General features: G+C 44.0%; 1 protein-coding gene across 1 annotated transcript in view; it reads left to right on the top strand.

Annotated features, from left to right (window-relative positions):
• Window positions 1-12,201, top strand: part of STAT6 (signal transducer and activator of transcription 6) — a 61,409-nt gene that overhangs the window by 21,887 nt on the left and 27,321 nt on the right. Inside the window, exons 2-5 of the mRNA XM_033137173.1 lie at window positions 6,693-6,823; window positions 8,735-8,873; window positions 9,956-10,036; window positions 11,657-11,795. Of these exons, the coding sequence (XP_032993064.1) occupies window positions 6,693-6,823; window positions 8,735-8,873; window positions 9,956-10,036; window positions 11,657-11,795 (490 nt within the window). The remainder of the gene's footprint in view (window positions 1-6,692; window positions 6,824-8,734; window positions 8,874-9,955; window positions 10,037-11,656; window positions 11,796-12,201) is intronic.

Below are 12,201 nucleotides of genomic sequence, written 5' to 3'. Positions count from 1 at the left end.
GCTTTCTTGATGCATTAACACTTTTTTCATTTGTGTGTGTGTGGTTTTGTACCATGGTAACCTCAGGATTCACACTCTTGAAGCATAGACCTAGGAGGAGGAGGAGGAGGAGGAGAATCATTAGCAAGTGGGTTTTAAGTAAGTTGAGTCTAAATACTTCAGAAGAGGTTGCTAAAAATAACTAAGAAGCACGGCAGATTCTTAAATCTACTTGTTTGAAGAGAATTCTGCTTAACTCTCATGGGATGGCTTGTTTTTGGGAAAACATGTGGAAGGGCACGTCCGCAAGATAATTTTAACATAGAACAGCTGTAACTTCATGATGTACTCTCAAGTCTGGGGCTATTTATGGGTGAAGTGTATAGAGCCTAATCTGGGCTTGGGAGGTGTGTGTATGCAGTTTGGATGCAAAGCATTTGCCAAGTGACAACTTTCCACAGTGTACATTTAACCGATCAGCAAATGGATTATCTCTGAGCCAAACTAGATGTTAGAAGGAAATGCATGAGCATGTCTCCCAGTGGAAGTTCTAAAGCTGAGAAGGCATCTGTGGGAGGCTGTCAGGTTGAGCGGAAGGCACCAAGGGTGGTGTGCTTAGGGTGGCCACGAGTCCTACTTTACAAGGGGCAGTTCTCTATTTTGCAGGGCTGCCAGAAAGCTCCCCTCCCCATTCCCAAACTACCTACCAGGACTGGAAAAGGATTTTGCCATTCCTCTTCTGGATTTCTGATGTAATGCAGAAGGGTGGCAAGGAAGTGCTTCACCACTTGGCAGGATGATTGCTTTATTTATAGGAGTATAAACCACCAGCTCATAGAAAAATATGGCCGTGTGCATCATCATCAAACTAAAACATTCAAATTTATAAAAGGCAGGAAATGTGTTCACTGGATGTGCCCAGTGGAGTAGAAGTACATCTTTGGTTTTAATGCAGGGGTTGGTTTTTGGAAGTGGGGAAACCTACGTCAGCTGTGGAAGCTCTAGGCTCAACATAATGAAATGCCAGGGCTTGTTATTTTTCTTGAGTCCTTTGAAAACCTTTTGACTCCCCTGCCATAAACCTTCAGTCCCTCCACCCACATCCCTAAGGAACTGGCTCTGGCATACTTAATCAGCATTCTTTTCCTGACTTGGGTGGGGCTTCGCCTCGCCCTAACTGCACTTTGACCTTTTTCTTTAATCATGCATACTCAGTCCCTTTAAAAGTAGGTGCACCTGCGCCCAGTTGGCAGTTGACAGTAGAGGAGGTCTGATGGAGCTGGCCTGCCACATCGAAGTTGCTGGAGTGAGCTCTGCTACCCAGCCATCCCACTGCATACTTCACAGTTGATGTATGTGTCCCTATCCAACCACCGACCCACATAAGTCTGTGCAGGAAAAGCATCTCTGTTGCAAAAAGCCTTGGGGAGGGAATGCTTAACCCTCCCCCTTCTGAGACTTTCCTCCCAAATGAGTTACTCATGGGTCCAGAACCCTAAAGCAGCTTGTGCAGGTAGTTTTAGGGGAAAATGGGGAGGGAGGGAAGTCGGAGATGGAGAGCCTTCCCCTGCTTGTTGCTGAACTTCAATTCCCATCATCCCTGACCGCTGGCTATACTTGCTGGCATTGATAGTCCAGCAACAACTGGAGGACCAAAGGTTCCCCAGTTCTGGGTTAAGTATTTCCTTCTTCCGCTCCTTGTGTTCCGCAGCCCATTGTGGCACAGGGTTGCAGTGTAACATGGAATTTGCAATCCTTGATATTTCCTTACAAGTCTAGTTTTCTTTTCTTACATATTTGTATCCCACCTTTTTCCATCATGGGACCCAAGGTGCCATGTATGTGATGCTCAGGCCCAGGCGCTGGGTGACCAGACCCAGAACTGCTTAGTTTCAGCAAGGTGCTAGCTTCATAGAATCATAGAATTGTAGAGTTGGAAGGAATCTTAACTAAAGCATCCATGGCAGATGGCCATCCAACCCTTGCTTAAAAACATCCAGTGAAGGAGAGTCCACCACCTTCCGTGGGAGTCTGCCTACTGTGGAACAGCTCTTACCGTTAAAAAGTTCTTCAAGATGTTTAGTCGCAATCTCCTTTCCATTGGTTTGGGTTCCAGCAGGAGAAAACAAGGGTGCCCCATCTTCCCTGTGACAGCCCTTGAGATATTTGAAGATGACTATCATAGTCATCTCTATTCCAGGCTAAACATACCCAGCTCTTTCAACTGTTCCTCATAAGGCTTGGTTGCCAGACCCTGGATCATCTTGGTTGCCCTCCTCTGCACACTGTCCAGTTTATAAATATCCTTCTTAAATTGTGGTGCCCAGAATTGGACACAGTACTCCAGGTGTGGTCTGACCAAGGCAGAATAGAGTGGTGCTATGACTTCCCTTGATCAGGATACTGTACTTATGTTGATGCAGCCTAGCTTTATTTGCTATTACACCACACTGTTGACTTGTGTTAAACTTGTGGTCTATTAAGAACCCTAGATCCTTTTCTAGCTCCTGTGCCTTCAGACCAAACACTAGGATCAGTATGCCCCTCCTTCCCTCTTTTCATGATTTTTGGGAACAGCGTGGCTAGTTCTGGCGGTGGAGTGAGGAGCTTCTCCAGGGTGGGAACTAGGTGGGATTTCAGAGTGACACAGGGTTTGCTGTGTGAGACAGTGTGCTGGATTAGATGGGCCTTTGGTCTGATCCAGCAGGGCTCCTCTTATGCTCAGAGCGAAGTAGGTAGGCACGAGTTGAGGCAAGGCAGTGCAATAAGCTATTCAGACTGGAGAGTTACAGAAGTTTATGTAGATAGGGTTGCCATGTAGCCTGCAGATGTTGTGGTTTCTTTGTCCACACCTTCCCCGCCCCCTGCCCCCGGCTCCTTCCTGTTGTGTGACACTTGCTCACTGCAGCAGCTGTGGGAGGAGTAGGGTGGAAGCGGGTGGGGGAGAGGTGCAGATGACAAGACCGGAGGAGGAACAGACTTCGCTGCATTGCTTTCCTGATGCATTTGGGGGATTTAAATGTAAAGGACAAATCTCTCCGGATTCTAGCCTTGTAACCTTGTATGTATGAGTGAGTAGCATGGTGCAAGTAATCTGACATCCTATCCCAGAAGAAAATAATCCTAGATACTCCTTTTTCTGTCTACTGTATTGGGGCTGAGGGAGTGGGGTACTGATAGCTGTTTTTCTCAATCCTTTATGTACAGAGTGTACACTTAACACTCCATTTGCATTAACTATTCATCTTATAAAGCGTTGCTTCCTAGTTTGTTAGTCCCCGTCCCCGTCCCCCCACTTAGAGTTTCTAGTGAGACAAAGCTGGAGATCTAAGAGATCTGCTACAGGACAATAACAAGGGCTTTTATGTTACAGTATTTTAATTGATTTTATTATTTGCTCCTCCAGGCAAGGGTGTGCAACAGGCTCAGAGGAGGGTGGTGGGGCAGGAGAGACTATTGCTGCATCCTTTTTTGCTGGTACAGATCTGTTAAATCTCCAGATTACAACCTGGCAGCTCCACTCTAGTTTTTCTTCTTGTTTACACTGTGAAGAGCTGCTCCCTGCTTCCTAGAAAGAAACAAAAAACTGCTTTAGTGCTAAACTTCTGTCCAGGAGTATTGAATTGTTTGGTGAGTTGTCTTTCAAGGAGTTAGTTATTCATGCTCATTTCCAAGAGCTGCAGTGTGAGCTTGAATGCTCTTCAGCTGAGGGATGGTGTGGAACTTTGCCTACTGGTGTACATAATTTGAGAGGTGAATGTCCGCTGTGGAATCAAGCTTGCCATGTTTTGTTTAGATGTGCAGTCTTCTCTCTTAGATCCAGTTACAGAGAAACCAGCTTTTTCCAGCTGTGCATATAGGGATGCCGGGGATTCAGTTCAGTTACATTTTAATACAAAATTCCCTCATCTGCACTTTCTGGAACATTGTGCAAAGAGAAACTCAGTTATCCTTAAAATGTTGCACTTATCCAAATTTGTGATGCAGATATCCAGCCAAGGAATGTTTACAAAAATGCATATGCTAGGATAATGGGTGCATAAAAAATGCATATGTTAGTGAAAATAATATACAAAACAGCATTGCATATGGGGAATTACTTGCAAAAATGTGTATATTGGAGAAAATTGTATACAGAAGTGTGTGTATCAGAGAAATAATATAATGCTGATGAGTTCTCATGAGCTTTTTTTTTTAATGCAAACTGATGTAGAAATGCGGAGAACTCCATTTAAGATTAGAACAATTCAAAAAGCTGAAACTGACAGATTCGTCCGCACCCTGGTGCAGAGAACCAGCTGATTGTAAACTCCATGATATCACTAACTCTCCCCAGAGATGACAAACAGCAGCAGTTTTTCATCATTTTAAAAATGAATTCCCAGTCATTCGGACTTTGCTGGGCAACAGCATGGCACAAAGGGCCTCAGCAGCAGATCTCAATGCATAGGCAGGATAATATAAGGGGAGGTGCTGCTTCAGATAACTGGATCCTAAGTTATTTAGGGCTTTGCATATTGGCACCTTGAATTGGGCCCAATGATGAACCTGATAGGCTACAGTTGTGTGGATTTGCTGTGCTTTGTTCATTAGCTTTCTGCAGGGCATCCAAACCATTATCCTGTCCATATCATCCTGATTTTTTCCCTGTGGTTCCTCCTCCTTTTTTTGGATCACAGACAATTGGAAGAATAGCACCATCTGTGCAAGTTTAAATGCCTTTAGCATTACTCATGTCTTTTTTAAAAGGTGAGGTTTTGACATGGGCAGTGGCCTATTCAGAAAGTGAACTCATCATAGCTCAACACACATTCAGTACTGCATTTTTTTGAGGGGGGTGGTTCCATTTGATGACTGTTGTTTGGTTTATTTAACCTGTATTTTAATTATTTCTAGAATGCTTTTCTGGCGTGCGCGCGCACACACACACACACACACACAGAGAGTGCTATAACACCATCACACTATAGCACTATTGTAGCATAGCATTATAAAACTATAGCAACGCAATAATCTAACATTAACTTGGTATGGTGTTATAGTGTTATACTATACGTGGGAAAGTGTTTTACAGTAATTATCTTTTAAGATAATTAAAAGTTTGATAAAGCTCTTGAAGTTTTTTTTTTAAAAAAATCAAACTAAGTTTTACTCAGAGTAGACCCACAAAAATTAATGGATCTAAGTTAGTCATGTTCATTCAATTCAGTGGGTCTCGTCTGCGTTGGACTAGCATTGTATACAGCCTTCAAGAAGGTTATAAAATGGCTCATAGAAGGGAAAAGGGTTATAGTGAACTGAATTAGATGAAAAATAGTTAAAACCTACTAATGCAGTTGAAAACCTATTAATGCGTGTATTATTATTATTATTATTATTATTATTATTATTATTATTATTATTATTATTATTTTGAGTCTGAACTGTTGAAGAACTTCTTAAGGAGAGGGAAAGGATGACATTCCACTTCTATTACTGGACAGATTTGTTTTTCCAACTAGGAAATTTACAGACTTTGGTGATATTGTTAGTGACTCCATAAAACATCCCTTGGAAAGACTTTGCACTGGATTTGTAAACTGATCCATTTTTAAACACAGCGTCAGTCCCTTTTTTCATAACAAGTGTCCTTTTCCCAAAGTAGTTCAGATTACAGTTTACATAAATGCATTGATACCGTGAGACAGCAATAAACTAAAGGAACTCATATATTAAAAAAACAGCTTAGGGATTAGCCACATCTCCGTTTGTCCCTTTGCTTTCCTCTGGGAAAACCCACCGTTTAGCAATTGGGTTTTCAACGGATTGCCTATGATTGAGCACTCGAGTGGATTTTCCGGGGGAAAGGGGCAAGGCAAAGGCAAAGGCACCCATCCCATGCCTAGAAAGCAAAGAGCAAGAGGAAAACTCAGACCCGTACTTTCCAGGCATGAGACAAGCAGAAATATGGACCAGCCCTTAGTTACAGATTGTTAGCATCAGTTTTCTGTTCCCACTGGGCAGGGGCTTACCAAGGGGTTGGCCAGGTTGGCCCCCACCAACAGTGCAGGTCCGGGGGTGCACAAAAACCACACCCCTCCACTTTGGCTTGGAGTGGCTAGAAGGGCGCAAGGGATTGGGGGGGCACCATCTAGCTCAACAGCAATGGTTGTAGCCTGTGCCCTCCTTAGCAGTCAACAGATAGGTTACCTTTGCTGCCATTCTGAGGAACTTGCTTTCAAGAGAAATTTACCAGACTGACTTCCTTTTTTATCCATCAGACAACAATTGTCTGATGTTGGATGGACAATGGATGGACAATTGTTGTTGTTGTTGTTGTTATCATCATCATCATTTCCAGAAAGCTTTGCAGTGAGCTGGCAGCCTTGGAATAAAAGATGATCTCAGCTCACGGGTAAAGCAGATGCTTTGCAGACAGGAGGCCTGGTGTCCAATCTGCCCATTTCCAGTTGAAGAGGATTAGGAAGCAAGAAACCTTCTCTTCCTGAGACATTAGAGAACTGCTGCTAATTAAGAGTAGAAAGTGCTGAGCCAGATGGACTGACATCTAAGTTATAAGTCAGCCTCCCGTGTTCCTGTTGTTGATTTAAACACTGTCATAGATGGTCTATTTTGGGGGATGATGTTGGGGATTCTCAGATTGGCCAGTGTGCCGTAGCACTCAGTGTTCTCTTGAGTGTGGTGACAGTCATCTTCTACTTTTACCACTGCAGATGACGAATTCCAAGATGTCCCTGTGGAGCCTTGTCTCTGACATGCCTCCAGAGCTATTCAGTGGCCTCTTTGAAGAATTTCCTCGAAGCCTGCGATGCCTTCTGGGGGACTGGTTAGAAAACCAGCCTTGGTAAGTCTACAGAGGAGCACTGTTCAAAAACAGCTTTGTTTTCTCCAGACTAATTCCCAGCACTGCTATTCATTCCCTCATCTCATCCCGCGCAACTGTTCTTCATATACAGATTAAAGTGAAGACATGTCCTTGTAGGGCTTACCCTCTTTACAGTTTATTATTTTATTTATTTATAGAAATATTTGTATACAGCTGTGTCATAAAAATATATCATAGTGTTTTACAACAATATAAAAACATAAAACCAGTAGTTTTACCATCGGTGAATTAACTCGCGGTAAGATTATGCAATGTGATGTCATCACTGTACCATCATCACATTTCAGGTCATAACACAGAGGTTAGGTCAGTTTTCTTAAAGAAGCTTTCCGCAACCTAGTAGCCAACTCCCATTGGCTGCAGTCAGTATGGACAGTAGTCAGGGATGATGGGAGTTGTAGTCCCCATCTGGAAGTCTGGGGAAGTCTACTGAAATGGCTCTACAGCCGCACAAGAATATTGTGCAGGTCCAGCTTCTCCAGACCTGCTCGTTTGGCCAGCAGACAAAGGCTGTAATGCTATACAGGTTTACCTAAGAGCAAGTCCCATTGAACTGAAGGGGGGCAGACTTCTTTTTTCTTTCTTTTAAAATATTTTTAATTGATTTTCAGAACAAATAACAGTTATAAAACAACTGCAAACAGAACAACAAAGTGCAGTACTCCAGTTGCAAAAAACATACATTATAAAACTTTATATGAAAGAATGGCAATGGTTTATTGAATATTTACAGATAAATTGTAAACAGATAAGAACATTGGCAGGATTATTGTGATAACCTGCAGTTTCATAAGAGAATATATTTAAAGAAGATGAATAAATGAGCAAATTAAACTTCCGGTAATTTGAATATGCAGAAGATATTAAAAGTAAATTTAAGGAACCACAGAAAGAGGGGGAAGGAAGTTAAGTTTTGAAATGTCAAAATGATTGTAAAATTAGTGAAATGTATAAACCTGAAAAGTATAAATATGTATTTTTAAAAACTCAGGAAACGTGCATTATCAGGGTTACATTCCTGTAAACAAAAAAAGCAGTCATTTTAGCTCCCCATTGTACACCATCCTCCCTCACAGGTAGGCCCTTAGGTCCATAATCTCTCTCCACAGATACATGCAAAGCTGGAGGAAGGCCCAAATAACCTGTTCCTATTTACATAACTGAAAAAGGAAACCACACTTTTTTCATACTGGTCCTTTTTTGAGTGGGATTTACTTCTGAGTAGACAGGTATAGACATACTCTTAGTGTTATGTAGCCTTAGACTGTGTACACACCATACATTTCCCTTTTGAAATAAGGACCTGACAGCAATAATACTACTTGAGCCTTGAGGGGGCAATAATTGTGGGGGTGGTGTGGTTATTTTTTTCTTTTGTTTTTGTCATTGCTTTTATTACCGGTATGTACTTTGTGGTGTTCTGTATTTTTATGTTGTGAACCGCCCTGAGATCTTCGGGTGAAAGATGGTATACAAATTTAGATAATTGATTAATAATTTTGAGGACATTTAAATAATCCTAGGACCCTCACAAAGCCACAATTCCCAGCACCCTTAACAAACTACAGTTCCCAGGATTCTTTGGGGGAAGCCATGTGGTTTATTATGGTGTGTACAGAGCCTCAGAGAGCTGTCCTTTCTCCAAGTGGCTGCCTGTATAGTAATGCCTTTGGCAAAAAACAAAAACTCTTCATGTTTTGTTGCTTGAGAGAAATGGGGCCTATTAGGTGACGTGGTGGCTTGGACAAAATTTTGAAAAGGATGGAGTGGGTGGATTTGCCTATTGGAATAATGACCTACAAGTCTCCAATTCGCCTTCTCTCTTTCTCCCCCCACTCCTGCTTGCCCCAACTATCCTGGTCTCCCCAGGGAGTTCATCAACAGCTCAGACTCCTTCTGTGCTGTTCTTGCTGACAGGCTCCTGTCTGCCATGGTGGAGAGACTGCAAGACCTAGCCAACAAAAACTGCCAGACTGGCCCGATTCTTCAGGTCATTGCCAATATCGAGGTATGTGGGAGACTGATGTCTGTTGAAAAAGGCCCACACTGGAGAGGGGCAAATCAAAACAGGGCCTTCCGCTGCACCAATTGTATCTTGTCCCTTTTTGTGGACAACACAGCAGTTTGTTATACTGGAACAGCTAATGAAAGTGTGTTTTTCAAAATTTTAGGAAAGAGGCAGTAAGGATTGGGTTTCATCTGCTAGCCTTTGGTAATTTAGCAGCAGGGTGGATTTGATGACTGAAAAGGATTGCTGTTTTGGGGTTGCTGAACACCTCCCCAAGCAACCTCAAGGGGGGCTTTCATGGGGGAAGGGAAGGCCCCAAGGAAGGTCACATAGATTGCAGAGCCACCAGGCTTCATGTCTGCTCCAGAGAGATGAGTCCATGAGCCTGGTCCACACATGTGGCAGAATTCTGAGGTGACAGAATGGGTTACGCCACATCAGAATGGAGATGAGGGGTCCCAGTTTTGAATGCTCCCCAACATTTTAAAAACATACACCACAAAACTTCCAGGTAAGTAGAAAAGTGGGACCTTTCAGGTTGCAGTCAACTAAATTATACTTACAGTAAACCCACTGAAATAAATGAGCCTAACTTAGCCATTTTAGTGGGTCTGCTCTGAGCATGACTAGAATTGGATACAACCCTTCTCCAATTATGTGCTAAGTTTCCAGGCTTTTGAGAGCCAGTTTCTTAGCCAAGGTGTGACATAATAAACTATGGTGGGCTTACAGCTTGCAGTATGGATTCACTTTTGGGGGACATGGCCCACTCCAGCTTGTTTCCTCAGAGTGCCCTTCCTTCACTGGCTCCACTTCCCAGGGTCTCTAAGGCAGGGCCGGAGAACCTGTGGCCTTCCAGATGTTGCTATACTCCAGCTCCCTTCCGCCTCTGTCAGCTTGCCCAACAACCAGGGATGATGGGAGTTGTAGTCCAACATCATCTCTAAGGCCATAGGTTCCCCATCCTTGTCTATACAGCAATTTTAGTCCATTCTCATGATGGGGATAAACCATGGGACAACCTCACAGGTGGCTTGAGGCACAAGCATTAACAACATTTGTCTTCTTCCCAATAATTCTAGAATAGATACCGGAGAGAGCCACTGCAGTTGGTGGGGGCTATAAAAAGAATCTTAGAGGGAGAGCAAGCTGCAGCCCAACAGGTAAGAGGATTCCCAAAAGTTGTTCTCTGCAACAGAGGCACTATGGTCACAATATCTCTCCCTGTTATCTCTGCATAACAGTCACCAATCACCAGTGCAGACCAGTTCATTCTGACCTCCTGGCAGGAGTGCCGTATTGGCTGCACAAGTGCATTTGCACAGCACCAGCCTCCCCACTGCCTTGCCCCTTCCACTCTCCTTCCAGGTAAGCAGCAACTGCGCTGCCAGGTCAGGTGCGCATTGACAGCTCCCCCCTGCCCGCTACTGTGCGATACAATGAACGTGTTTTTAGTAAAAAGCATGCTTAAACCTGACCACTTTTATTTTGAAGAAAAAGCAGGTGCAGCCCTTCAGCTCTAAGCTGGTTTGTGACTCCACACTGATTCCCCCCCCCCTGAAAACTACCACACTTGCCCCTGAAAATGCTGCTTCCTACAAACAGCACCTTCAGAAGCAAGTAGCAGCTGAGGAGAGGGAGATATGTTTTTTTGGCAGGGAACTGATGCAGGGGCCTTGATCCATCGGTTTTTCAAGTGCTTGCCAGTGGACTCATAGAAGAGGAAATTTTCTTGTATTCTCACTGTCACTGCAGTTACTAGGGATAGTTCCCACTTGAGAGGAGTCTTTGGAGCATGCTTGGGATCAGGGTCCTACACCTGTTCCCCCCCCCCCTTCAAAATAAAATAGATCAGTTTAAGTACACTTTTTAAAATGTAACACGCGTGCCCAATGTTTACCATAAGTTCTGCCCCCAGACACAGTGGGTATTGTTGTTGTCCCCTCTGACTTGGTCCTAGTCCGATCTGGAAACCTTTTGTGCTTCAAGGGGAGCCAATGGATGGGCAAGGTGACTCCAGAGCCTAGAAACACTTGCCCATCCTGGCCAGTATTCCAACCTGCAGCCAAAGTGGTTCAGCATAGAACAGTATCCCTCAGGGCAAAGGGCCACCTGTTCTATCCTGGCATCTCCACGCCTTTGCTCATCTTCCACGTGGTCCTGTGTCAGTGTCTCCTGTATGCTGCTCCATGCTAGATGACATCAACTACTGCTTGTGCCATCACAAACATTCCTCTCTCAGCATCCCCAGAAATGTTTTTCAACGGGATCTAAAATGCTGCTGGGTTTTGTTTTTGGTCAAGTGAAATATTCAAATACATCTCACTTTTTTTTTTAAAGTAGGCAACCGTCCTGCTTTATGAAGGGTGGGACAAGATTCAGGGCTCCCACACCTCTTTGACATGGGAATAAAATTTGCTGAACCAGCATTTGATTAATTGGCACATATGTCTATAACTTACTGTGAAATTGGGCTCACCCTCTGGGCAACCAACATGTTGTGACAGCTACACTGCGGGCAACATCTGTTTCTACACTGATCCATGCGAAATATCCAACATGTGGCGGCTGGTCCTTTCTTTGACATCTGGACCCTCAGGCTGAGTCTCTTCTGATTTGCTGCCCTTCCCAGGAAATGTCACCACTGTTCTGCAGGATCACTGCAGCTTCATTGCCCAGTCTACCCCAGTTCTGCAGTGTGTCATGAAGCAATAGCTATTTAGCTATTAAATATGTAATAAATGGAAGCAGGAAGTCCCACATCTCACTTTTGCTTCTTATAGATTCAGAATGTGGCCCTCTTCATCCAACGCCAACGGGAAGAACTGAGGTTTATATTCAGTCTGCAGAAGCTGCAATACAGAGTGCAGGAGATCCAGGCACTCCGGGAGAGCTTGAATCAGATGAACGGCAACGCAAGAGGTGAGGAGGTAGAGATGAATCCTGCCAGGTTTGAGGGTGCCTTCTTCCACCACCACCTCACTTTGGCCACCCTGTTCTTCTCTCTCCCTGATGCCGCCCCCTCACTCCTCCAGTGCCCTCATAGGCCCCACAACCCCAAAGGTGGTGCCCGGTTGGCTGAGCAAACTGCCACTCTTGCATTGGGGTCAGAAATGGCTTACCTTAAAATGGCAGTTGTTCCATGCTAATGCTGCTGGCTTTCTGTTCTGTATGGGAACACCCTGGGCTGCAAAGAGTCCTGGACTTGATCACTGTAGTCAGTCCTAATGTCACAGTTGTAGAGATAAAACCGCTGAGAGGTGTGGAAAGATGGCATGGATGGGCAATGCTGATTTTGATTTCTTACTCCCCCTTCACCATAAGGTTA

This window comes from Lacerta agilis, chromosome 2 (genome assembly GCF_009819535.1).
Source record: "Lacerta agilis isolate rLacAgi1 chromosome 2, rLacAgi1.pri, whole genome shotgun sequence".
Taxonomy (NCBI): Eukaryota; Metazoa; Chordata; class Lepidosauria; order Squamata; family Lacertidae; genus Lacerta; species Lacerta agilis.
Note: the sequence above shows the minus strand (reverse complement) of the source record. Positions and strands in the feature narration are given on the sequence as shown.